Below are 23125 nucleotides of genomic sequence, written 5' to 3' on the forward strand. Positions count from 1 at the left end.
GCCATGATGATAATTAACATGTTAAAGTAATATGTGTGAAGTTAAGATGTTCCAGTAGCATCTATCAAAATGATGTTTTGAAATAACAAACAGAGGAATGCTAATGATTTTTATTAATGTGTTGATACAGAGTCTGACGAAGGAGGCATATTTATATATATAAAATATCTATAAATACTATCACATATTGAGTACCATTTCATTGAATATATCTAATGAGAAACTTGAGGAAACCAACAATAAATATAATGAAGACTACTTCATGTCTAATAAAGGAATAAATAAGGTACCTGCTTCAAGATACTGTCTCTGATTGGTTGATGGTCAAATTTCAACGCTGACTCGTGTAAACTATGTCATATGCAGATACGTGAAGCTGAGAGTTCGTCAGAGATTACATTCAGAGGAGATCTGATGTAAGTAACAGCCCAGTACTTGGTAAGTTATTCTGAGCTCTGTTTGATAAATTATAGTAGAGAGTTACTTACTAAATTGTTATTGTAACTCATCAAACAAGTTCAAGTTATGAACAGAGATATACTATCAGATTATACTAGGAGATGATCTATCTGTCAGCTCTTCACCAGATATTAGAGCAGCTGCTTTCACAGGCTGTAACTGTCTGACTACCCTTAGTTACACTCCCAACTGTTAAACAAGCTGAGGTCTATGATATGAGTTGTGACTAGCCAATCACACAAGAGCAGACATTTGCAGAGACAATGAAACTAAAAAGTTGCTACTATGGTGACAGAGTCTTGAGGTGCAGCCCCACCGAATTGTTGCAAAGAAAGCTTGAGTTGCGTGAAGCGGCCAAAGTGTACAAACTTGCTACAGACGAGTTTCAGTCATGCTCAATGTCATTCAGGCGCAACAGAAGCTGTTTAAGCTATGAGCTGTGACTAGCCAATCACATGAGAGTAGGCATTCAAACTAACAATGAAACAAAAATCACATTGCCTTCATTGTAACAGTGTCTCGTGTCTATTAAAACCTGACATAACATGACCCTCACAGTGCTAGCAGGCACTTGATGACTATAATATACCACCACTGTCATAGAATACATACATAAGAAGAGAGAACAACTTCAACTGTTTTACTGACTTCACTTGTTTATTATTACAGACCTCATCATACAGTCAATAATAATCATTACCATTGTTAAAACTGAATTGAATACATAATATTGACAAATGTTACAAACTCCTATTGATTTGCTCAAGAGGCATAGAAACCACAATAGACAAGTTAGACTAAACTTATCAGACTATGACACACGTAATAAGATGTAGTTGCGTCAAATTGAAGTTGATCTTAAAAGAAAGCATTTTTTTTCTCTATCAGTTGATATGAGTAGTTATGATACCGCCTCTACACTTAGATAATTCTCACTTTTGCGCACTTTTCTGTGTGCAGTTTTTGCTAGTGCAAGGCTGTTTGTGCGCATCATTAGTTACGTTGCTCTACGCTTAGATAATTCTGTGAGCAAGCCTTGACCACAACTATGATTGATGCTCATAATAGCTATTTTATTCAAGACGTTCACAAGATCCGCATCAGTGATTATCGCACTGCTGAGTCATGAAATCTAGCACTGCCATTACAGGCTGTATTCTAGGTTATGTATTGCACGGATAACATCACTACTTATGATGGAACTGTTTGTAAGACTCGACTCAATCTGCAGACAATTTTTGTTTCGACCTTTGAGGTCTCTTCAGTGCAGCTCAGAGTTTGATCATTTCGTTATGTGAGTATACTTATTCTTTTTAGCCTTTCTTTCGTTAAATAAGTTTTTACTATTTTTTTACTAGTTACATTCTTTGTATGGTGCTTTTCTAGGCTATGTGTATATTAGAATGCTATCTTCATTCCTCGATGCGGCACAACAGTAAAGAGAATAAAGAGTGTTTGATGTATATCATATTTATTAATACAGCAATTGCAACAGAATATAATAACATATTGTCTATGTTGTAAATAAGAATACCCATGATTAGTATTGGGCATTGGCTACGCTTTGAATGATCAGAGGAATATCAATGACATTTAAACTGCTGGTGTTGATAACATTTCTGTACTTGTGTATTGTATAGCTATAGACGAAAGCATCATTTGCAAAAGTATCTCCATTATCGTCAAGAAGATTAATAATATGATCTAGAGTGAACCCCTTTGCCATATGCGTTAGAAAGAAGATACAATATTCTCCGCATACTGTAGAGAATGGAGTCTGAAGTGATTTGGCATTATATGTCCAGTCTATGCAATTAGCCAGTACATCTCCCACTTCGGGTAAATTGTAAGGTGGGTATCCATAGCTGTCAAAATATATACCAGTTCTGTCTCTGTTTTTGATAAAACACACCCAATGTTCGCCTTTGTCTGTATGGGGTTTTGTGTTGATCACGGCGCATGATGGAAAGGTGAACTCTTCGTCAGGAATCTTGTCGATAGGGAATACTCCCCTAAAGTTTAGCTTGTCCATATCTCTATCAGCTTTGAGTACTTTGTATATTTGCTCCGTATTCATCGTGAGAAATTTGTCAAAACTTGTCGGTTTTTATCAATCTTGATCGCTGCATCGCTTTCAGCAAACACGATAATGTTGACTGGTTCGGTAAGAGCGCTGGCAAACTTTAACTCCAGTCTAATGCTTCCTTTCTTAAGTACGTGGTAGCAACCGGATTCGTCTTGATCTGGAGTAAGGTCAAAGGCTAACAGCGTATAACCTTGGTTAAAATCCGATCTATCAAAATCAACGCCACCGTTGTTAAATATGTGTCCTGTACTTTGTAGGAGCATGAAATAATTTCTCAGTGTTTCTCCATTAGTGAAGTTACTCACTAACGGTTTTTGTGGAACCATTTTTCCATCAATTAGTAGAGTGCAATAGCACAGGTTTTGATGAGTAAAATTGAACGGGTTTTTATCATACCCGCCTTCGAAAGCTTTAGAGGTTACAAAACCAATAACTATTCTTTTTGGAAGAATACCGCTAAATAGACTTTCTTCGTTCATAGACAGTGAGCCTGTGGATACATTATAGGTTTTCATATCAACCTTTCTAATAGGGTAAATAGCCGGTTGCATTTTTTTATCCATCAACTCGATGTGCTGCAACTGTATACCATTGTTTACCTTAACCTTTCTCACAAAAAACGATGCAGCAGTTATTTTTAATTTGTGAGTTGAGTTGTTTGCCCCCATCAAAACGAATTTATCAGAATTTCTGATGAGTTTTATTCTCATATCTACCCCGTTTAGTAGCAACCGCTTTTGGAGAAAAATATCCGAATGCAGTTTGCATATGAGGGGTACCGTTTTGCTTTCATCGGTAAATTCTCTTCTCGCGACTAACCCTGTATTAGCGTCAGCGATATCATCCATTTGGCCTGGTGTATCTTTTGAGTATAGACTCATAGTCAGTTGTGATTTTTTAGACTCATCGCTAAATGACAGCAAAGTCTCGAGATAAGCTCTGTAGTGGTACAGGTTTGATGACGATGTGATCAATGTATCATTTAGCCATACGTCTACTTGCTGGAACAAGCTGTGAGCTAACAGATTAACTGGACCTATCTGAGTTCCAGCATCGATGTCGGTTCCATCTTGCTTGGTAATTTTTACTTCTAAATACAAGTAACTAGAGTAAGGGTCTATGTAGTGGTTTGAGTCTCCCGAAATCATGAATTTGATTGGACTCGTATCATCTAAAGATGTGGTGGGTAAATACTCAGTGCTCCAACTATCTTCTAACGCAGCCATTGTTGGTGGAGTTGAAAATATATCTAGCTCTGGCTTAGCGGCTAAGCAGCTATGCTCGAATATAAGTGACATTTTTCTTTGTTAGGCGTTAAAGATATCTCTAGGTTCTGGTTTTTGCTTGAGTCTTCTACGCTTAACGGGTAGTGAAGAAGTGATTGTTGTTTTGCTTTGTCGTTTTCTTTTATTCTTTCGTTTAACCGACTTACCGCCAACTATATTGCTTACATTGTTTAGACCTTTAGCCAGTATATCATTACCAACGGCTTTCAAATTTGTTTTTAACGATGTTTTCACATTTTTGCCGGTCAAACCATCCTTAACAACATTTATACCGTGTTTTAGAGCAGTTTTTCCAATGCTAGAAGCCCCTTTTTTTATTATTGGTAGCGCGGCTTTTAGTAATCCGCCAAAGACTCCACCGAGACCATAGCCAACTTGCGTTTTAGATCCACTAAATATAGGTATTGAGCCTGAACCAGTTTGACTATAGAAATGTTTGTACGATTGTTCAGCGTGATTACAATCGAATGGTACGAGATGCATTCTGTAATTATTCATAAATAGGTAATACTCTTCTTATATCTAGTGTAACAATGACACGTCCGTCTTCGAATGGTACACGCTTTCCATAGTCAGTGTATATATAGATAGATATAGTGCTCACACTCTTTTTAGAAACGGGAACGTATTGGATCTTGTTGAAATTCGTAGATTGCATTTTCCAGTGACCTTCTTCTACGACGACTGATCGCAAAAGACGCGTTTCAACATCCCCGACAATGGTTTCAGATGCTATGTCGCAATAAACTAACAGTTCAAATATTGTATGAAGACGAACTACACTCGTTCCTTTTATAACCATGTAGTGATCATTTCCCTTTGTCGTTAATACTGGATTGTTGCTAATAGATGTTCCAAAACTTATAAAAGCTCTTTCCATCCCAATCAGATCACCCAGACTTTTTGAGTAAGTTATTCCCATATTTCTTCTAGCCACAGCTTTTATCAAGCCGCTACATTTTCTTGTTATATCGTTGTATTCGAACGAAACTACTTCTTCTTTGACATTTTCTGTTACGCTATCATTGAGCTGTTTGATTAAATCTGATGCTGACTCGTAATATCCATCGGGAATAGTTACTCTGTGATCAGTCCCATTTAATGAAATGGTTACATAAGCGTTTTTAACATTATGCCACGACTTGTAAAATGATATTTCATCTAGTCCAACTTCCCATCTTCCCTTTGCTAGGTCAATAGTTTGAGGTAATTTAACTGTATACTCTGCTATCGTATTGCTCGGAAAGTGTTTTAGAGAGGCGTTACTCGGTAGTACAACCCTCATCTTGCGAACAATGAGCGATTGACTCGAGAACATTAGTTCTTATAGTCTTTAATCAAATCTGATTTGTTTATGTATGAGTTGAAACTAGAATCATATCCTAACCATTTGATAAGATACTGTTTTTTTCCATTTACTTTTCGCTGACCCACAATCGATTCTATCTTGTATGTGTTGTCTTTAACTCTTATTTTTTGCAGTTCTGGCTCATACCACGTTCCAATGAGTTCATTGTTGTGGTCATCGCTGAGAGAATATACAGGTGGGGTGGTGCTATGCCTTTTGGAAATGGTAAAGATTTCTTCAGTCCAATTTGGTAAGTATGATTTAGCAAAAGTAGTGGCGTATTTAGATATTCTCACTTTATCACCGAGTTGAAATTTAAACTTTGGTTGGGTTTCTGTGATTGGCTTATCGGGATTATACATACTTTGCCATACCTTTTCTTGGTTAGCGTAATTTATATCATTAGGAGCTCTATTGTGAGCGCTGTGAACTGTAGAGTTGTATGACTCGATCAAATCTTGTAACACATCGATATACCTGTAGCTATTGGTATGAGTGAAATACCGATATATCTTTTGCTTTAACGTACGTATCAACCTCTCGACATAGCTAGCTTTGATTTCTTGGTTGGTGTAGGTGTAATGATGAATATTATATTTCTTGAATACATTTTGTGTGTAAGTGTTTAGAAACTCTGTACCTTTATCCGTTTGACAATATAATACATCTTCAATTTGACTTTGTAAAAATTTATCAATTGCTTTGCTAACTTCTAAACCAGACTTCGACTTTAGCGGAATACCATGCGCCTTTCTGCTAAAGACATCGATGATAAGCAATATGTATTTGTATCCATCATTGTACTTTGCAAACTGAGAAAAAATGACTAGATCTAGTTGTATTAAATGATTGACACCCGCAACGATATAGCTTCTTCTTTTGAATTTTTTCCTAGCCGGTTTATGTAGAGTGTACGAATCAGTTTGTTGCAGCCATTTATCAACGTTTGCTGATGATACTTTGTTTTTTAAGGCAGCTTGTAGCTTTGTTCTTCCAGTAAATCCCGCTTTGTGCTTTGGGTTAAAGTATACATTTGATATATTAGTTTGCCTTCCGTTTTTGTTTTTTCGCATATTTTTTGCGATCGTGTGACTCCCAATTAGCAAGCCCTGCTTTCTTCTGCGAATCTCGATGATCGGAGTGAGACTTTATACTTTCATTTTCAGATACAACCGGATTTGATGGTAGTGGTATTTTGCTCTCACTCGTTAACAGAGATTTAGGAACATTGATTTCGGTCAGGAGTTGATGAAATCTATCCCATCCCGGTATGTCTTTCTTTAGCTGTCTTGGATTTACCGCCTTGTTTACCATATCTGAAATGTTACTGTTTGGAATTGGTTCGCCTTTGATGCTTACTTTACCATTATCAAAAACTTTCAGACTAGTGGTTTTTTTCAGTATAGACCACAAATTGTCAGCCTTGTTTTTATACGGTTTAGGTATTATTTCTATTGGGTTGTAAATACTCTCTTGGCTTTTATCGAGGTTATTTGTTTTGGAGACAGCGAGTTCTTCAGAGGGTTGAGAACTTTGACTCGATACGGATTGATACTGTAACAGTAAATTGTTGTACTTCTGAACTTTTTCATCAGTAGAGAGCGATGAATCATTAATTATTTCCATCATGTTTTTGTCTAAGCTCTCGATTTCTTTAGACAACAATGGCTTTGTTCTCTCCTTATAACCTTCTGTCAAATGTTTAATTTGGGAAGCGTCTACTAAATAAAATTTTTTTATATTTTTCACACTCATTGCTTTCGTTTTCCAAAAATACCACTCAATAACGGTGTAATCACTGACCCTAGCAGAGGGGCTAAAAGTGAACTCAAGAAACCACCTTTTTGAATCAGAGCTTTTTTAGTTTTTTTAACAGTTGATTTGTCAGCGATCTTTCTTATATGTTTTTTGTATTTTACTAATCGTTTTCTCTCTGTAGGTGTGAGCTTAATATTTCCTCGCAACAAATTGTGACAAATATCTGAAAAACAATCAATAAGTTGCGGTGATCCCTTTTCAATAATAGACTTTGCTGTACGTTTATCACAGCTCGCTAAACAGTGCAAGGTAGGAGCGAATCTTCTAAGTCTCTGACTCATGTTCTTGCTCGTTCACCACATATCGTGGTAATGACATAGCTTCATCTCTGCTAGTGTAAATATATGTTTTTTCATCAGGAAATATATTCGTTCTAACTCTCAATAGGTCGGGAGTTTCTTGCTTCAAATCTAAGAAGAGGTAGCCAAATGGTACCGATGTAGCATCATTAAAGGCTTCGATTAAGAAATTAGACTTTTTTCCATACATTTGCGTAGAAAGATACATGATTTGGTTTACATCTCTAGGATTTTTAAACATTACTAAATACGACGTGTTAAGTGACATAGTTCTCAAGTGTTTGCTGTTATGAAACATATTTTGAGTTATAAAGATAACGCTAGCATTTCTGTGGTGACTGTATTTTGTAAACATCATTTCTATGTTTTCACCGCATTCCGTTAAAAGATCATCATAAATAACCAAATTATTTATATTTCCATCTAAAGTAGCCGCATCAATGACGCCTCGATGAAATTCAACAGCTTTAAAGCACTCAGACTCATATAATGGTTGCCATTCACTATAACAATAATAAATTTTCTTGGGTGTAGGCAATATCATTTCTTTACGAAATCTTATCAATCTGGATATAAATGTAGATTTTCCCGCTCTACTAGGACCAGCAATTATAGCGGAAAAACTATGTTCTAGCTGTAATGTCATGACTATCGTAAATTATGAACAATATCAATTATAATTGTGATGGGTTTTACCAAGTTCACACAACTGACCATTTCGAGTTGGTGTACGGTAATATATACAAGAGGTTTAAAGGAATGCTGATAGGTTGCCTCCATGATCTTGCTTTCTAGAGAACCCCAAGGATTTTTTTAGTTCATTGATTACATGTTTTACGGCAAAGAATTCTCCTCTGTCAATGTATAGTTTTCCATATCGAACTGCTATGTAGAGTATAATCAATATACGATTATGTTCTACACTAGGGTTTTTCAACTCGGATGCTACTCCCTGAAAGGCTGCAAAGCCTTGATTGTTATACATTTCAAGAGCTATACTTTGTAGATCTCGTCGTATATCTTTACTCCACATTCGTTGTTGTTCATAAAGTGAATATATTGTAGAGTTGACTTCGTGAGTAGCGAAGTGCTTGTTATAATACCGTGACAATCGAAACCATACAAAGTTATAGAGATTACTATATATTTGTCCATGAGAAATTGCAACATCCATAACTGATGGTTACTGAAAGAATGTCAGCTAAATACTAAACATCATAGAATATGAAGTAAGCTTATATACAGCTACCAAACCAGTGCTTTACAACTTCGTTGGCAAAGTGGTTACATCATCAGCGCATACAACCCTCTTGCCATACATGTAGTTTAGCCCTTTTCTATGCTGAGTATATGTAAACATCGAATTGTTTTTAGAACGGATTCCCTTGTTAGTTCCCATGCCAATTTTACGAGCTAACAGAACATCCATATAATCTTCTTTCTTAAGTTCAGTGTGCCTCTTACTGATACCTTTTGAGCTGTACTTTGGTTGCTTCCCAAAACAGTAGTAGGACTTACTGCACAACGCGATGATGCCTTCAGACACATTTTCTAAATGAAAGAGACCAGCTTGTCTAAGATAATACTTCGCTGCCTGAGTACAGCATTGTTGTGATTGCCAGCATTGACCCGCAAAGACTGCTTTAAAAAAGTCATCTTTGTGGTCATGGCAATATTCTCGAGATAGCCAATTTTCGCACTCATCTATGAATTCACCTCGTTTGCTTTTTATAACTGCCAAGTAAAATGTGTCCTCGCTTAAGCTCATGTAGAGTGAATCAGTGTCACATTGAATAAGACAAAAGTCTTCAAAAGAGATAAACTTGAGTAGGAAATCATAGTAGAACCGTAGCAAATGCAACTTTCCATATTCTAGTACAAAAAATCCTATTTGAACTGGTATGTTCAACCGAACAACACGTTTTGCTTTCTCTACTTCAATAATTTTGTCTTCATCTATTTGTTGTAGATCTCGGAATTGCTGATTGTTTATCAGTCTACCCGCGGTGATATCATCTGCTTCATGAAATGATACATCTGTATGTGTCTCAATGTTGGTGAGTGTTCTGCCATAGGCGCTGTTGCCTACAATTTGTAAATATAATATTGGGTCTATGCATATAAATCATTTTTACAATTACTTTATGCTATACCATGTACAAATGCTTTGTAATATATCGATTCATTCTCTTACCTATTAGTTTGCAGTTGTCGGAGATGATCTTCTTTGTGGGATCAACATCTCCTTCTCGACGCGCTTCCATAACTTCTTGTCCAAATCGAGTAAAGCATTTCGATGGTTTATACTGGATCACTTGATACACTTTTGTGCACTTTATATTGTGATTCAAGTACCATCTCAGTAGAGGTGTTGCCAATAGAATCTTTTTAGCGAAATAACTGTTTAGCAGCGTTTTCATTGGTCGTTTTAACAGATTATGCTTCTCAGCAAACTCTCTCATGTGATCTCCAATATCATCTCTAGACAAAAATGCATGCTTGGTAATAGGCTGAAACTCAGAAAATATCTCTTTATATCGATCTGGAACGCAAATATCGACTTCAGCTATACCGAACATCTCACCATTCTCTATCTCTTTCAGTATTTGCTCTTCCGTTAGTCTGTATCGGCTATCAACTGAAATGCGTAGCTCCTTACAAAACTTTGCTATTTCTGGATTCTCCACTTTCATCCTGTCAAATGTACATTCCCATACATGATAAACCGTGTATCCTAAATCCACAAAGTATTTTAGATGTTTATACACTTTAGATCTGTTTTCTTTGTCTTTGCGTTTGTTTTTTTGTATTCCAACAGGCGCGCGTTGGCACATGTGGCTGTGGTACCAGCATCCGCTGTAGTTTAGCACTATTTCTTCACCTTTTTCCGATACGCCGTATCCATCTACTGGGATATTTAATCCTCCGATTCTTTTTTCTGTACCATTGAACTGGTGTTGTAATCGTATATTAAGCTGCTTGCTCATCCATTCGATCCACTCAGTGGCTTTTTCACCCGTTGTATGGCTTTTTTCTATTTTAAAGTTCGTTCCTCTCCGGCGTCTAACGAAAGCGCCTGTGGGCATATCGCATAATGCTAGGTTGTGCAGGTACATTGAGGTGCAATCCCAACCCATGCAGGCTAGTGTACGTTTACCTCTACCAGCAAAGTATTCGCTTTTGATTTTGGTTTTTCCACGCTCTTGATAACGATTGAACACGAGGCTGAGACCTCCTCTTATGTTTCTGCGTAGTAAATGATACAGATCACTGAATCTATTTCCGAACATGAATATGGGAGCCTCTGGATCTTTCAGTTGAAATAAATATCGAATTGAAAGTCCTGGAATTGAAATTGCTGACTTGAAGTCTAAGTTTCGACTCTTGAAGAATTCATTTTGTCTTTCAATAGCTGTGACTAGCGGAGTTACATCGGCTTCATTGTAGTAAATCAGAAGATCGCGCAATGTGGTCATCTTTTCTTTGGTCCAGACATTCTTGCAGAGCTCATATTCTTCATCTGATATATGTTTTCTTTTCAGTTCACTGTAAAACTCTTCCTTCTTTGGAAAGTCTGTGCGTTTTAGTACTTCCATCGATGTAAATCGTTCATATATCCAATGAAACTTTCCACTATCTACCTCCATAGCTTTTAGATAATCACTTAGAGATATGCCCTCTGGCAAAAAATTGGCAATGTCCAGAAATCGTAGCTTTTTTGTCTGTATCATCATATACTTGTTGGCTTTTTTAATAACGATATCAATTTCTGTGCGAGTCTCTAGTAAATATCGAATGATGTGCTTCTTCATTAGTGGAATATCAAAAGATTTGCTCTGAAAACCGAAACACATCAAATCTCTTAGATATTTGTCTAATTCTTCTTCTAGATTGTCATATCGTAGTTCTATTCCGCTTACACCAATTCCATCCATTGCGCGGAACTCTCTTTCGATGGCTAACATTTTAACTTTTTCAAGTTTATCAAATATGTCTCTGTAACGGAGGTGTAATCTGTCATAGCAAATGTCAGAAAGCATTTCTAGATACATCATCATGTTTTTGACTACTGAATACTCATCATCTTCGTCATTAAGAAATGTTTGTGGAGTCTTATAACCGGCGATGTTAGAACATACAGATACTGATGCTAGTTTATGCTCCGCTACATATTGTATGGTTTTTGTAGGTTTTGGCAACTTGGTAGTATCGAGATAGCTTTCGCAATCAAAGACGGCTATATACGGGTAGTGTTTTCGACTTTCATCTACATGAATTCCAATGTCATTGAGCTTGTCAAATATAGTTTTTGGGGGGTGAGTATGCGCCTGAAGGATATATCAGTTTCGTTTGTCCAGAACATCCACGCGTATGACTGTTTAGCAATCGAAGTGAAGTTAGCAGTTTTGAGCAAAATGTACATTTGTAGGATTTCGTGTATTGGCGTAAATCCGATATCCAGCAAAAATGCTGGTCCTGGAGATGTAAATTGAGCTTTTCCCTGTAATTGCTTTGCGATCGATAAACTATCGTAGCAGAGAGAGAGTTTTCAGTTCCTTCCATTTTGAAGACATTTATAGATATGTGAAATACATTTTCAACATCCGACAGCTCTGTCAATGAAATTCCTTTGTAACGATTTGCTTCACAACCAGTGCATTGGAGGTACTTTTCATAATATTTGGTTGTACTGGATTCCAATGTTTTTTTTTCTTTTCGCATGTAGGCAAGCGCTCGAAATAGGCAGAGGTTGTTCCGATAAGGCTTGCCCGTACTATCTAGATCAGCTGATACTATCGCTTTATTGCGCTTGATGTAGCTAGGTAAAGTTGTTGGACATCCGATGGAATGATTTGGTATCGGATATACGTAGAATGTAATGTTGGTAATCAAATGTAGTGACCAAACTGTTGATGGTCTCGCTCGAGTTGCGTTTTCAATAAATTCCTTCTGGGAAAGTTGGTCCAAAAATTCTTCATAGTCGGCCTTTTTTTCAACCAGCATTGGACTATCAAAAAGTTTGTCATACCCTGCACTGGCATGCCAGTATCGTAATCTGTTTGTTTCATTGTTTAACAGCACAAATCCGATTGAAGCCTGCAGCTTGAATTTGACAGCTTGTTCATAAAATATGTTCATCGTATTCAATCCTGTGAGCGTTTTTTGTATATCGTTGTTTTCCACTCTCAGATTGTAGAGTCTAGAATATTTACGATGCATGGTGTAGCTACGAATCGCTGTCCAATTTCTCCTTAAAATTTTATTAGTTTGGTGTCTGTAGATTCCTTTATAACTAGAGGTAAATTCTGTTTCGTCGTGAAAGAGACTGGGTAAATCTTCTAAAGTCTGAAAACTTCCATTCTTATTACCAGTTTCAGTCTAAAATAATAACATAATTTCATGATATGGCATGATTATTATCTCGTTGTATTTGTTAGGTAGATTTTAGTTGTTCAATGAATTTGATCGACTTTACTACATGAAAAACAACGCGAGTATATATTTACAGCAGTTACCTTACACATATGCTTGGTTTTCTTCCATGGAGAAATTAGTTGATTGCAACTTGAACATCTTACTTTATGCACATTTAGGTGTCTTGACAATCCAGACTGATACTTGTACTTTTTCGTGCACATGAAACAGTCATAGTTGTTCATATCTGTAGCATAAATAATTATCTTTTTGTTGATTCATGATCTACATTTATTCTCAGAAGTATATATATATATATTTCAAAGCTACATTATTATTTCAAATATTAAATAGCAAAATGTAGTGTTACAAATGTTCACATTAAACTATATCATCTAAATTCTTTTTCACCTCTAATAGTTGGTGAATCAATACACACATCAGATGGTAAAAGTTTTGGCATAACAATTCTTTCAAATGTAACCGTGTTATAATTAGATAAAATCATAAAATTTTACAAAGCGAATGGACTCACAATTCTCATTTGAGTTTTTAACAACCCAGCGTAAAGCCTCAGTAAACAGATTTCTATTAAAAAATTGTGCAAGTATAATCATTTTAGATACGACATCTAGTGGTATTTTCTCTTGCACCAACTCTTCATAAATTTTCTCAATAATGTCAAATACACCCGACACAAATTGATCATATTTTGGTTTGCTTTCAGGTATTGGAGGTATAACTCTCCAAAGAAGTTCACCATCAGCATACAATGGGTAATGCGTGACCATTGAAGACACAAAGCGAAGTCTTTCACACTCATCATGCGTTTGTGGTTGAGCTTGGTACGTATCATACAATCGCTTCAGGTATTGATTATGGATGGACAGAATATCATCATTTGTTAATGGTTTGTTTCTAATTTTGTTCTCAATAAATAGCTTGTATGTAGAATATGTATTGGTGCAGTCATCATTCAGATTGTACCACAACATGTAGCTTTCTGCAAAATTCAGATTAAACATTCCATTATTTATTTAGCTAACAACCAGTTTATCTCTCTTCAATCAAATGCAAGCTCTGCTATCATTAAGTCATTTATTTTGATAAACGATTATTGTCATATATAGACATCATAAGTAAATTATCAATTGATAAAGTTATAGTCCATCACATAAAAAGAAAAACTATTTATTCGTTGTATATTGTGCAATACATAAAGCAAAATAGGTATATAAAATTATACACGCATCAATACCAAAAGCCTTGCATCACCACTACAATCATCTAAAAACACAAGCTGTGAAGTCTATGATTTCGATTTCAGAAAAATCTGATTTTTGGTACATTGCAAACTCGAAAATATCCCTCAGACCCTGCGGGCAAATCTTTTAGTCGTGCCTCAACAATGTATACCTTCCATTCATACTCATGCTTTGATTTTTTAACAATTTTGCCAGATTGTAACACAACCTCAAAAATGCCAGTCTTCTGATCCAGGTCAGCTAATGGTATGAGTTTTGGTACACCATTATCGGAGACATTCAAGCATTTAGCTTTGTCAGAATTCTCGACAGTAATCGGAAATACACTCATGCATGTCGACTCAGTTTTTCCAAAAAACTTCAGTTTTTTGTTTTTTCCAAGAAGTTTTTCAATACAATTTCTAATATGCTCTAGAACTTCACCTTTTTTGATCAATATCGAGTGAGAATACTTTGATGGGAAGGTTTGTAACCTTCCCGTGTATTCCCCAGACTTTATGAATACTCGCGTATCATTTTTGTAAGAAATCGTAAAGTTATTGGCATCGATTTGACAGATTGTCAATTCGCTCGCCAGAAAATGCAGTTTGTTTTCAATGAATGCACCTTTTGATAATTCCTCGCCTTCATCTTCCGTGCTTTCATCCGAGGATTCACTCGATTCCACCTTGTTATCTTCATCAATGATTCTAAAATATATATAGAATACATACTATTTCATTGAGTAGTGTAGGTATGACTGTTATCAATTCAAATTTGTAAAAACAATGCTCAAGGTTTCTTATTAGATATTAATCAAAATTATGTGCAACTTTATTTGCTTACAATCAATATTCTGCACAATTTTGTTCACTAACAACAATACCGTATGCAATCTTTTTGGAATTATCACCATGTACAATTTTGTGCACACGGCACTGTGTACCATTTTGTGGACATAGCACGGTATATAAGTTTGTGAACATGTCTTGGTGTACAATTTTTGTGCATATAGCACTGTATACAATTTTGTGCACACAGCAGTGTACAATTTTGTACACATGGCACTCTGTACGATTTTCTGCACATAGCAGGGTATAAAATTTTGTGTACAAGGCACGGTATACAGTTTTGTGCTCATGGTATGGTGTTCAATTCGTTCAGCAGCAACCAATGTAGAATAGGTATTATACACATCAAAAATGGACATCTGTACATCTTAATAATGTACTTACTCTATGTCATCTCTCGCAGGTTTTTCAATATCAACAGGCGCACTGGTTTCACCGGCTCCAACAAAACTTTCTTGATTGCTTTGCTCTTCCCTTCAAACGTATCATATATTTATGTCATAAAGAGAATTAAAATTCTACATTCATTAGCTTACTACTTAGGGATAAAAACCAAACACATTGCAATAATATGAAATTTCAAATGAATAACCTTTAAAAGTATACTCACTTATCATCACCAATCTTTCGTTTTTTACTCGTAGTCGGGACATCATCCCTTTTTTGCTTCCTAAAGTAGACAATATAAATATACACTACCGTTTTTTTTCAACTATGCCATACATCGCATAGAATGAATGATATTGCAAACTCTGAAATTATATTAGCTATAAAAACAGTTAAACAGATAAATAAAGCATTGATAAATGATACTTACATTCTCTGTCGATTCATCTCTTTCCGAAAGAGTTTTCGTTTCTCAGAAAGCTCCTTCTGCAATGACTCTATCGATTCCTTGCTAACGTCCATGGATGCAGTAGTGATGAGAAGGGTTTTTGCTGCAGCTTTTATACGAGTGAAAGCTGACTGATTTAATACGAGTGCCAAACCATTTGGCATCGGTCTTGGTGATTTCCGCAGTGTTATTCATCAATTAGCATTGTCTAGGTCTTATCAGCTAAAGTTGGCAGAAACAGGTGTATTTTTTTCTACGCGTTTTCAAGACACCATAGAACAAGTTCCAAAATGTTTTTTTAGCTGAGCAGCAACTAGTTCAACTATAAGTCATCAGAGGGGTGTATTATATAATCATTGAACCAAAGGCTTTTTCGTAAACTCCAACGCGTCTGGGGTTACTCACTCAAAATGTTAATTTTGTGATACAATCTTCGGATGTTATCCTCAACCTACCCGATGTTCATCCTGTTTTATACGTAATTCATCCTGTTTTATACGTAATCTATCCTGTTTTGCAAGTTAATAATGTAAATGCTCTGAAGCCCCTTACACATAACGTGAGTTAATGTTACTACTGTTCTTGCATAGATCACGCTACTAATTGATAGCATTCATTTCGTTTTAGAATGCTATGCTTTGTTGGTGACGATATCCATTTTGCACTAACACTTTCATGGTCATATCAGATTATGTATTTATTGTAAAAATCATGCAGTAAAAATTCAGCCATAAGCATCATTTGTGTATCTACACAACCTAGCTTACACAGGATACAAGTTGACTATTCTTATAACAATCATTGACAATCTCTTCACTAAATAGTACGGTATCACTATGCCTTTAATGGAGGCTTCATCATTTGAAAAATATCTCACATCTAAAATTTGTTGTTTTCTTTCATTGTTACAAAGTGATACTCTTATATTATCGCCAAGATCATATTGTACAAAACAATTATTATATGAATGGTTAACTCTTGAATTGTTTATTGTCCAGCTTTCTTTGTTACATAATGTGTTATTGTAATAAGTATCACTTGCAGGTAACACGATTCTATGGTGAATATTCAAACAAATTCCAAAACCTATGGCAAGACAAATACACAAGAGAAACAGACTAGCTCGGTATTTGGTAGCGTAAAATAGTTTAGCTTGGTCGGTAAGTTTTAGCTCCCGTTTCATCCTCACTGTGGTTAGTGTACGAGCTGCATCAGTAGGTTCATTCGATAGTGCTGAAGCATTGGAAGGAACACGAAGGCCTATGCCTGTAAACTCTATATTGTTGTGATTGGATGTAGGAGACATGGATGACAATTCTACGTAAGCTGTAAATGTTACGCGTGGGCTTGCTGTATTCAAATGATAGATACATAAACATTCTTTATAATTAATAGTATTATAACCATTTTTAAGGCGGTCGTATCATTTATATATCCCATTGTCAATTAATGCGCGGAGGGTGGTGTCTATTTGTGCATCGCATTATACATTGCTCCATAACCATAGTTTCACTATTTTGTTTTGCAATACCATACTGAACATTGGACCATAATCTTGATCACTATAATATTTTACAGCTACCGCCTTTCAGCTGTTTGAGTCACTGCACTGATAAATGCCCCAGGGGCAACCACTGACTATCAACATCTATAAAAAAAAAACATTGTTTTTCCTCAATTAATTCAATATAGAGGATTTGCTCATGAGCACTGAGGGTAAGACCCTGTGTGAATATCTTCTGATAGAAATTATGCCAAGGGGAAAATTATCTAAGCGTAGAAACAGCAAAGGTAATTTAGCAGCAGCAGAACGGCTGATAATGACACGAAGCTAGGCTTCAAGAAAATCATTGAAGGGTATCTTATGCACAAATATGCCGAATAGAAGTGAGTCAATCATAGTTGTGGCTAAGATTTGCTAGCAGAATTATCTAAGCGTAGATCCTGTGCACGAATACTGAAAGAGACTAATTAATCATAGTTGTGGTCAAGGCTTGCTCACAGAATTATCTAAGCGTAGAGCAACGTAACTAATGATGCGCACAAACAGCCTTGCACTAGCAAAAACTGCACACAGAAAAGTGCGCAAAAGTGAGAATTATCTAAGTGTAGAGGCGGTATCATAACTACTGATATGTTGTTTGTTGTGTTACGCGATCGCATTGCCAAGATATTTAAGATTAAAACCGAAAAAATCTGATCGCCGTAAAAAACGCTTAGGCCACCAAAACGTGCTCAGACTTGCCCAAAATGATGTCACGCGTTTGGCAACCTGTCTCTATCTCTCGTATTCACATCGGCTATTTGCGATAAAAGTCTAGTCTTACGCGGCTCTATTGGCATATATCTTATTTTGTATTTGCTCATGTTGGCTAGAATAAAATTTCAAATCCTGCTACAGATGCATTATTACGAATGTTTCAAAGGCCTCAAATAACGAAAATTGAAAATTTGTTCTATTCACTTTGTCCAAATGTTGTGTAAACATTTGGGTACCGACTAGTGCTGGGCACGGGTAGTAATACTCGTTGAACTCGCGGGTTTATCTTCTCTCGAGTATCGGGTAATAGAGATTTCGGGTATGCCGGTCCTTCGGGTTCAAGTTTTGACTTTCAAGTTCGGGTTTTGGTACACGGATCCGTCGGGTAGTGTTAACAAAAACTCGGTCTATTGCATCCAGCGCTCTTAGTCTGGGACCACAGGGCATTTCTGCGTCATTTTTGCTAAGGAGGCATGACAATGGAGTTTAACTAGTCTTTAATTTAATAGATAGAATAAAATATATCATACCTTATTTACTATGCCTACTAGAAATATTGTAGTTAAGCAGTGATTACTTGTCATTAAAAGGTGAGAAGAAATACTTACATCACATTTTATTTGTGAAATTAGCCAAATCGGCTTCGTAAACAAATCTATGCCATTTTTAATATGGTGCGTGTTCGCTATCACCGATAACACATAGGTCCTTAGTCTGTTTCCGCTATCGCCTTGTTAGAAACAGCTATCAGCGTTGATAGTAGCGGTGAAAATTTAATAATTCTGTTTAAATTGATTACCACAGCTAGCTATGATGGATTACATAATTCATTATAACCAAGTTTTACTAAGCCAACAAGCCTTACTAACGGAAAAAGCCGATAATGCAAAGTTTTTTATGATATTTGGAGCACCATCTACAAAAAGTCAGAAGTACATAGAACATGCTTAAGTATTAAGCTACCATAGACCCTATCTTCTGCCACCTGTTGACACGAAAATGCCCTGTAGCCCAAGACTATTTTGACTGTTTAACAATCCACCTGTTAACGCTGCGAGTACATACCTGCCAACTCTCAGGCATTGGGCGTGAGACTCACGCAATCACCCCAAAGAAAAAATGAAAATGCGTGAGAAATGCGTGAGATTTTTGCCCCAATTTCCACAACTTTATATATACTATCATTGATACATCAATTGCCCCAAAACCAAATCTCACGCATTGCCCCACTCTTGGGTTGGCAAGTCTGTGCGAGTACGAATGTCAGTCAATAAAAACTGTGAAAAATGATAAATAAATTGAAAAGAAATATAATTGCTTTGTAAATTTGAAGATATATTTGTTTAGAAAATTTAAACATTAAATCCATATCAATAAACCCGATACCCGAAAAACCCGTAGGCAAAGAAATACCTGAGCCTAGCACTACTAGCTACCCGATATTCGAAAAACCCGAACAGAAGGGGCGGGTCTAAACCCGTTGACCAAGAAGTACTCGTGCCCAGCACTAGTACCGACTACCAATTCTACCGGTCTACGGTAATTCTGTCAAGTCACTATGTAGAACGCGGTCTTTGTATCAGCACAGTTCTGCAGCTACACATACTAACGATATACAGCCTCTCATAAGCCCTGCCCACATTATGCCTGTCGCCTATCCTTGGGGCGGGGCTGTATATCATTGCCTACACCGTCTACGTACTAGTTTCTTACTAGTAGTATTCTTACCGAATACTACCGAAGTGAAATAAGCAAGCCACGTCTTTAAAAAGAATATAGACAGGGATAGAGTTTTAAGGATGAGAAGTCTGCTGCAAACTGGATTTGAACTCACATTCTCCAGTTCTGCGGACATCCATATACCATATCCAATTCACTACAATATTCTGCAAATCATGTTTTGCATTATCTTCAACAATATTATTTTATTATATAATTTTTACAAGCAAAAATATTTTCATCTCGGCATAAAGCTTTTATTAAAAATATTCATCAAGTCGTGGCCACTCACATAGTATTAGCTGATACAATAAGACAAATTCATCTACTGCAACAAACTCAAACAAAACATCATGGCTTATGCAGCACACATTCAAGTCTCTCTTTCCCCTTTATGGCAGTTTCCACACTGACAAAGCTTCTTTGGCTGGTGGGACGACATAAACATTCTGTAATCAGTAAAACAAATGCAATAAATATATGTCATTCATAGATATTTCATTCTAAAGCGTATCTATTGACAGCTTCCAAATTGGGAGTTAAATAGATTGCGAGTGTAATTTTAAAAACGAATAAACATTTAATAAAGGCACAAGCAGGCCAAGCCAACGATTCGAAGCTTTGGTTCTGGAAATTAAAGATTTGCAATGATCAATCGATTTTACCCACTTCCTACGAGTGAAAATAATTGGTAATCATGACTCTAATTTACCAAGGAAAATTCGAAAAAAATATTAAAGCTAGGTAAAACGGCAGATAAGCTATGAAACGATGATTGGAGATAGCAAAGAATTATCATTTTATTAATTAGTATATGTATTTATGACTATAAAATATTACATTTACTTAAGTATAGAAGACTCTAAGTTAATTTACCTCCATTCTGTCTTCCTCTGCAGCAAAACGCTGCTGACGCCTGTCAGCTTGACCATAGGCTGTCTACTCCAATCTTTCACTAAAAGTTGCTCAGATAACTCTGAGTCGCAGTCGCTATACAAAACTATGTATAACTTAGTAATTGTTGAAACACGTTGAATCAGTAACGATGAGAATTCTCTAACGATGAGATTCTTCGAGATCACAGACAACGCATTTTACGAGTGATAACATTTATTACGGCCTATATAAAAATTTCGCGCTCATGATTGGCTAACGAAGCGACCTCTTATTTATCGCTCATGGTTTTGTTTCAGATACCTTGCTTGTGACGTCATGAAAGAGGCACCCGCTGGAATGTGAGCTTTTTAAAAGAGGGCCTCATTCAAACGCATATATCTCTGGACAGGGTTGGTCTACAAAGACAAAAATGGCATCAAATTGTAGCTGATATTTTAGCCTTTTATGGGTCTTAATTTCATTTTTGACGCAACTACATCTTTAATAGCTTTTAGCGATTTATTTTTCTTGTCAATTATCATGGTTCAAGCTATTATTACGAATTCTAATGACTATCTCTTAGATTATATTAAAATATATTATAGTAGTTAGTTACTAAGTGTAATAATTATAATGTTATTTATCTGTTATTATTTGTTTTATTTCTTCTGCTTAGAGGCATTTTTTACCTTCGAATGTCTTACTCATGCTAAAACATCTAGTAAGTCTTGCAAAGACAACTAATAAGATAACACGAGGCAAAATATTCTGTTCTGGAAAATGCTTAAAATGGAATAGCTTGCGCAGCAGTTTCCAGCACATCATTCGCAAGTGCCGTTTCCATAATTCCAAGTATGAAATATTTGATAAAAATCTGTGAGTAAAAACACTACTTGACTTACGGGTTTATGTCATTCCGTCATTCAGATGAGTCTAACTTGTGGATTAACCCCGTCATGGAAACACAGTGATCAATAGCAAGTATCAGCGGTGAAGTCAATATCCATAAACTTGCTACAATATTCTTCCATGTTACTTCAGCATTGAAGAGTAGAACCACTATAATGAGAGATCATGAAAATTTAAAACTTATTCAATAATCTCTACCCGGAACCCAACTCTTCACTAATTTAAAGTAGCGTATACCCTCTAATTGAAAGCCATTTTTATCTAAACGCCGCCTCTATTTGACCGCCACTGCGAGAGAAGGGTTGAAAAAGAGAGCACCACTCTCTAATTGAACGCCACCTCTATTTGACTGCCACTTGACAATCTTTGATCTTTACTAACTCGATATCAATTGATCAGTAGAAAAGTGTCCATAAAATCGTATTAATAACGAATCATTTACATCAATAACAATTAATTCTCTCGTTGTGCCACTCCAAAGCTTTTCGTATGTTTACGTTAGAACTCTCAGAGAAACACCATAGAAATAATAAATAGCTATCTCAAGCTAATAGTATTTCCGTGTCTAATGTGGTCTTGATCCTACGAAATACATGTATATGAAAACGGTTTACATTTATGATGGTAGATGAACGACTAGTTTTAGGGTGAAGGTTACATTTAGGGAGCAAAACTTTTACGCATTGCATTTGCCCTAAATGCAACGGGTAAAGGTCTTGTTTTGTCGTATCAGTATCTTCAGTATCCTCTAACAGGAAACCCACAGTTACAAGGAACATTACAAGTACGAGAGGAGACAACTCTATATTAACCAAGAACAATACATAAAGGTTGTTTGCCTATCGGAATGTTCTGAAGAGAAATTGAGACGAGGTTTTGTTTGCAAATCTCAAAGCCATGGTGACCAGCATCGCCTTTTGAAATAATTTGATGGTTTGCTTTTAAGTCTGTTTACATTTCAAACCCAACGATGCCTCTCTAACTCGATTCTGCTTGTGTAAACTTGTTATAAAAGGCTTTAAAGATGAAAAGAGGCAAATTTTACAATGTGAACAGAACATGAACAATGCCATGAATAGAAATGAATGCAATCGATAAGCTTACACAACTGTTAGTAAATCTTAGAGACTATTCAAGGCAAGCAAGTCCTTAGGAAAGTGAAATGCAGTTGCATTGTTTCTTGTTCACACATCTATAACTTTGAATAAATGAAAGGAACAGCATAGATTCACTGACAGCCCAGGACTCTAATACTGCAGTCATACAAACTCTACCCTCAACAGTATAGCTAGAAAGATTTGATTGGTTAGTTACCTACAAGTAGTAGAATATTCCCATTAAAAGGCTGACAAATAATTGATTTAGAGGATAAACAAAACAATATTTATGCAGAGATGGGCACTTGAGTTAACATGCTTACTGGAGCTATCCTTACCGCCAATTTACAAGCGAATTGAATCTAGTTTCTGGTATCCTTTATTCACTGTAGAATTGAAATGGCTTGACACCTACTGTTAGTAAGAATGGAATAGAAGTGATTCTTTACTGCCACCGGAGAAAAATAGACCCGACTCTGCATGCTTTCAATAAGCACGAAGACTCGGGCGAATGCTTCTCTTTATTATACTATCTCAGCATCTCTATGATTAGTAATTTATTACTGTGTTGACGGAAAACCCATCATGGACAGTGGTATATGCTACTGAACCAATCAGTTGAT

General features: G+C 36.2%; 3 protein-coding genes and 1 long non-coding RNA gene across 6 annotated transcripts in view; all 4 read right to left on the minus strand.

The window, feature by feature from the left end:
* Positions 1–295: 295 nt before the first annotated feature.
* Positions 296–23125, minus strand: part of LOC137404698 (uncharacterized) — a 34112-nt gene continuing 11282 nt past the window's right edge. The window contains exons 2-3 of the long non-coding RNA XR_010979737.1: positions 21399–21555; positions 296–455 (exon numbers count right to left, since the gene is read on the minus strand). This is a non-coding gene — a long non-coding RNA (uncharacterized lncRNA). The remainder of the gene's footprint in view (positions 456–21398; positions 21556–23125) is intronic.
* LOC137404048 (uncharacterized protein F54H12.2-like) lies at positions 2533–3843 on the minus strand. Its single transcript, XM_068090204.1, has one exon. It carries the CDS (start codon positions 3841–3843, stop codon positions 2533–2535), a length of 1311 nt encoding a protein of 436 aa, XP_067946305.1.
* Positions 8558–11278, minus strand: LOC137403691 (uncharacterized). The gene is made up of 2 exons (XM_068089696.1): positions 9491–11278; positions 8558–9381 (listed from the first exon to the last, which is right to left on the minus strand). Exons 1-2 carry the CDS (start codon positions 11259–11261, stop codon positions 8558–8560), a joined length of 2595 nt encoding a protein of 864 aa, XP_067945797.1. The 5' UTR covers positions 11262–11278.
* Positions 12348–17767, minus strand: LOC137403692 (uncharacterized). Of its 3 annotated transcripts, XR_010979609.1 has the most exons (6): positions 15624–17767; positions 15417–15476; positions 15191–15280; positions 14583–14665; positions 12813–13714; positions 12349–12675 (listed from the first exon to the last, which is right to left on the minus strand). XR_010979609.1 is itself a non-coding variant. In XM_068089699.1 (5 exons), the coding sequence occupies exons 1-5, from the start codon at positions 15803–15805 to the stop codon at positions 13206–13208; spliced, it is 924 nt and encodes a 307-aa protein (XP_067945800.1). In that variant the 5' UTR covers positions 15806–17767; the 3' UTR covers positions 12348–13205. The 3 variants fall into 3 exon arrangements, 2 of the variants coding, with proteins under 2 accessions (XP_067945800.1, XP_067945799.1); XM_068089699.1 differs by having other exon boundaries at positions 12348–13714; XM_068089698.1 differs by lacking the exons at positions 12349–12675; positions 12813–13714 and having other exon boundaries at positions 13796–14665.

Source organism: Watersipora subatra, chromosome 9, assembly GCF_963576615.1.
Source record: "Watersipora subatra chromosome 9, tzWatSuba1.1, whole genome shotgun sequence".
Taxonomy (NCBI): domain Eukaryota; kingdom Metazoa; phylum Bryozoa; class Gymnolaemata; order Cheilostomatida; family Watersiporidae; genus Watersipora; species Watersipora subatra.

Coding starts and splice junctions, on each gene's coding strand:
- LOC137403691 (XM_068089696.1), bottom strand. CDS start 11,261: ATGTTAGCCATCGAAAGAGAGTTCCGCGCAATGGATGGAATTGGTGTA. Junction 9,382..9,490: donor CGACAACTGCAAACTAATAG/GTAAGAGAATGA, acceptor TACAAATTGTAG/GCAACAGCGCCTATGGCAGA.
- LOC137403692 (XM_068089698.1), bottom strand. CDS start 15,805: ATGCCAAATGGTTTGGCACTCGTATTAAATCAGTCAGCTTTCACTCGT. Junction 15,281..15,416: donor CGAAAGATTGGTGATGATAA/GTGAGTATACTT, acceptor ATACGTTTGAAG/GGAAGAGCAAAGCAATCAAG. Junction 14,666..15,190: donor CCTGCGAGAGATGACATAGA/GTAAGTACATTA, acceptor TATATATTTTAG/AATCATTGATGAAGATAACA.
- LOC137404048 (XM_068090204.1), bottom strand. CDS start 3,843: ATGTCACTTATATTCGAGCATAGCTGCTTAGCCGCTAAGCCAGAGCTA.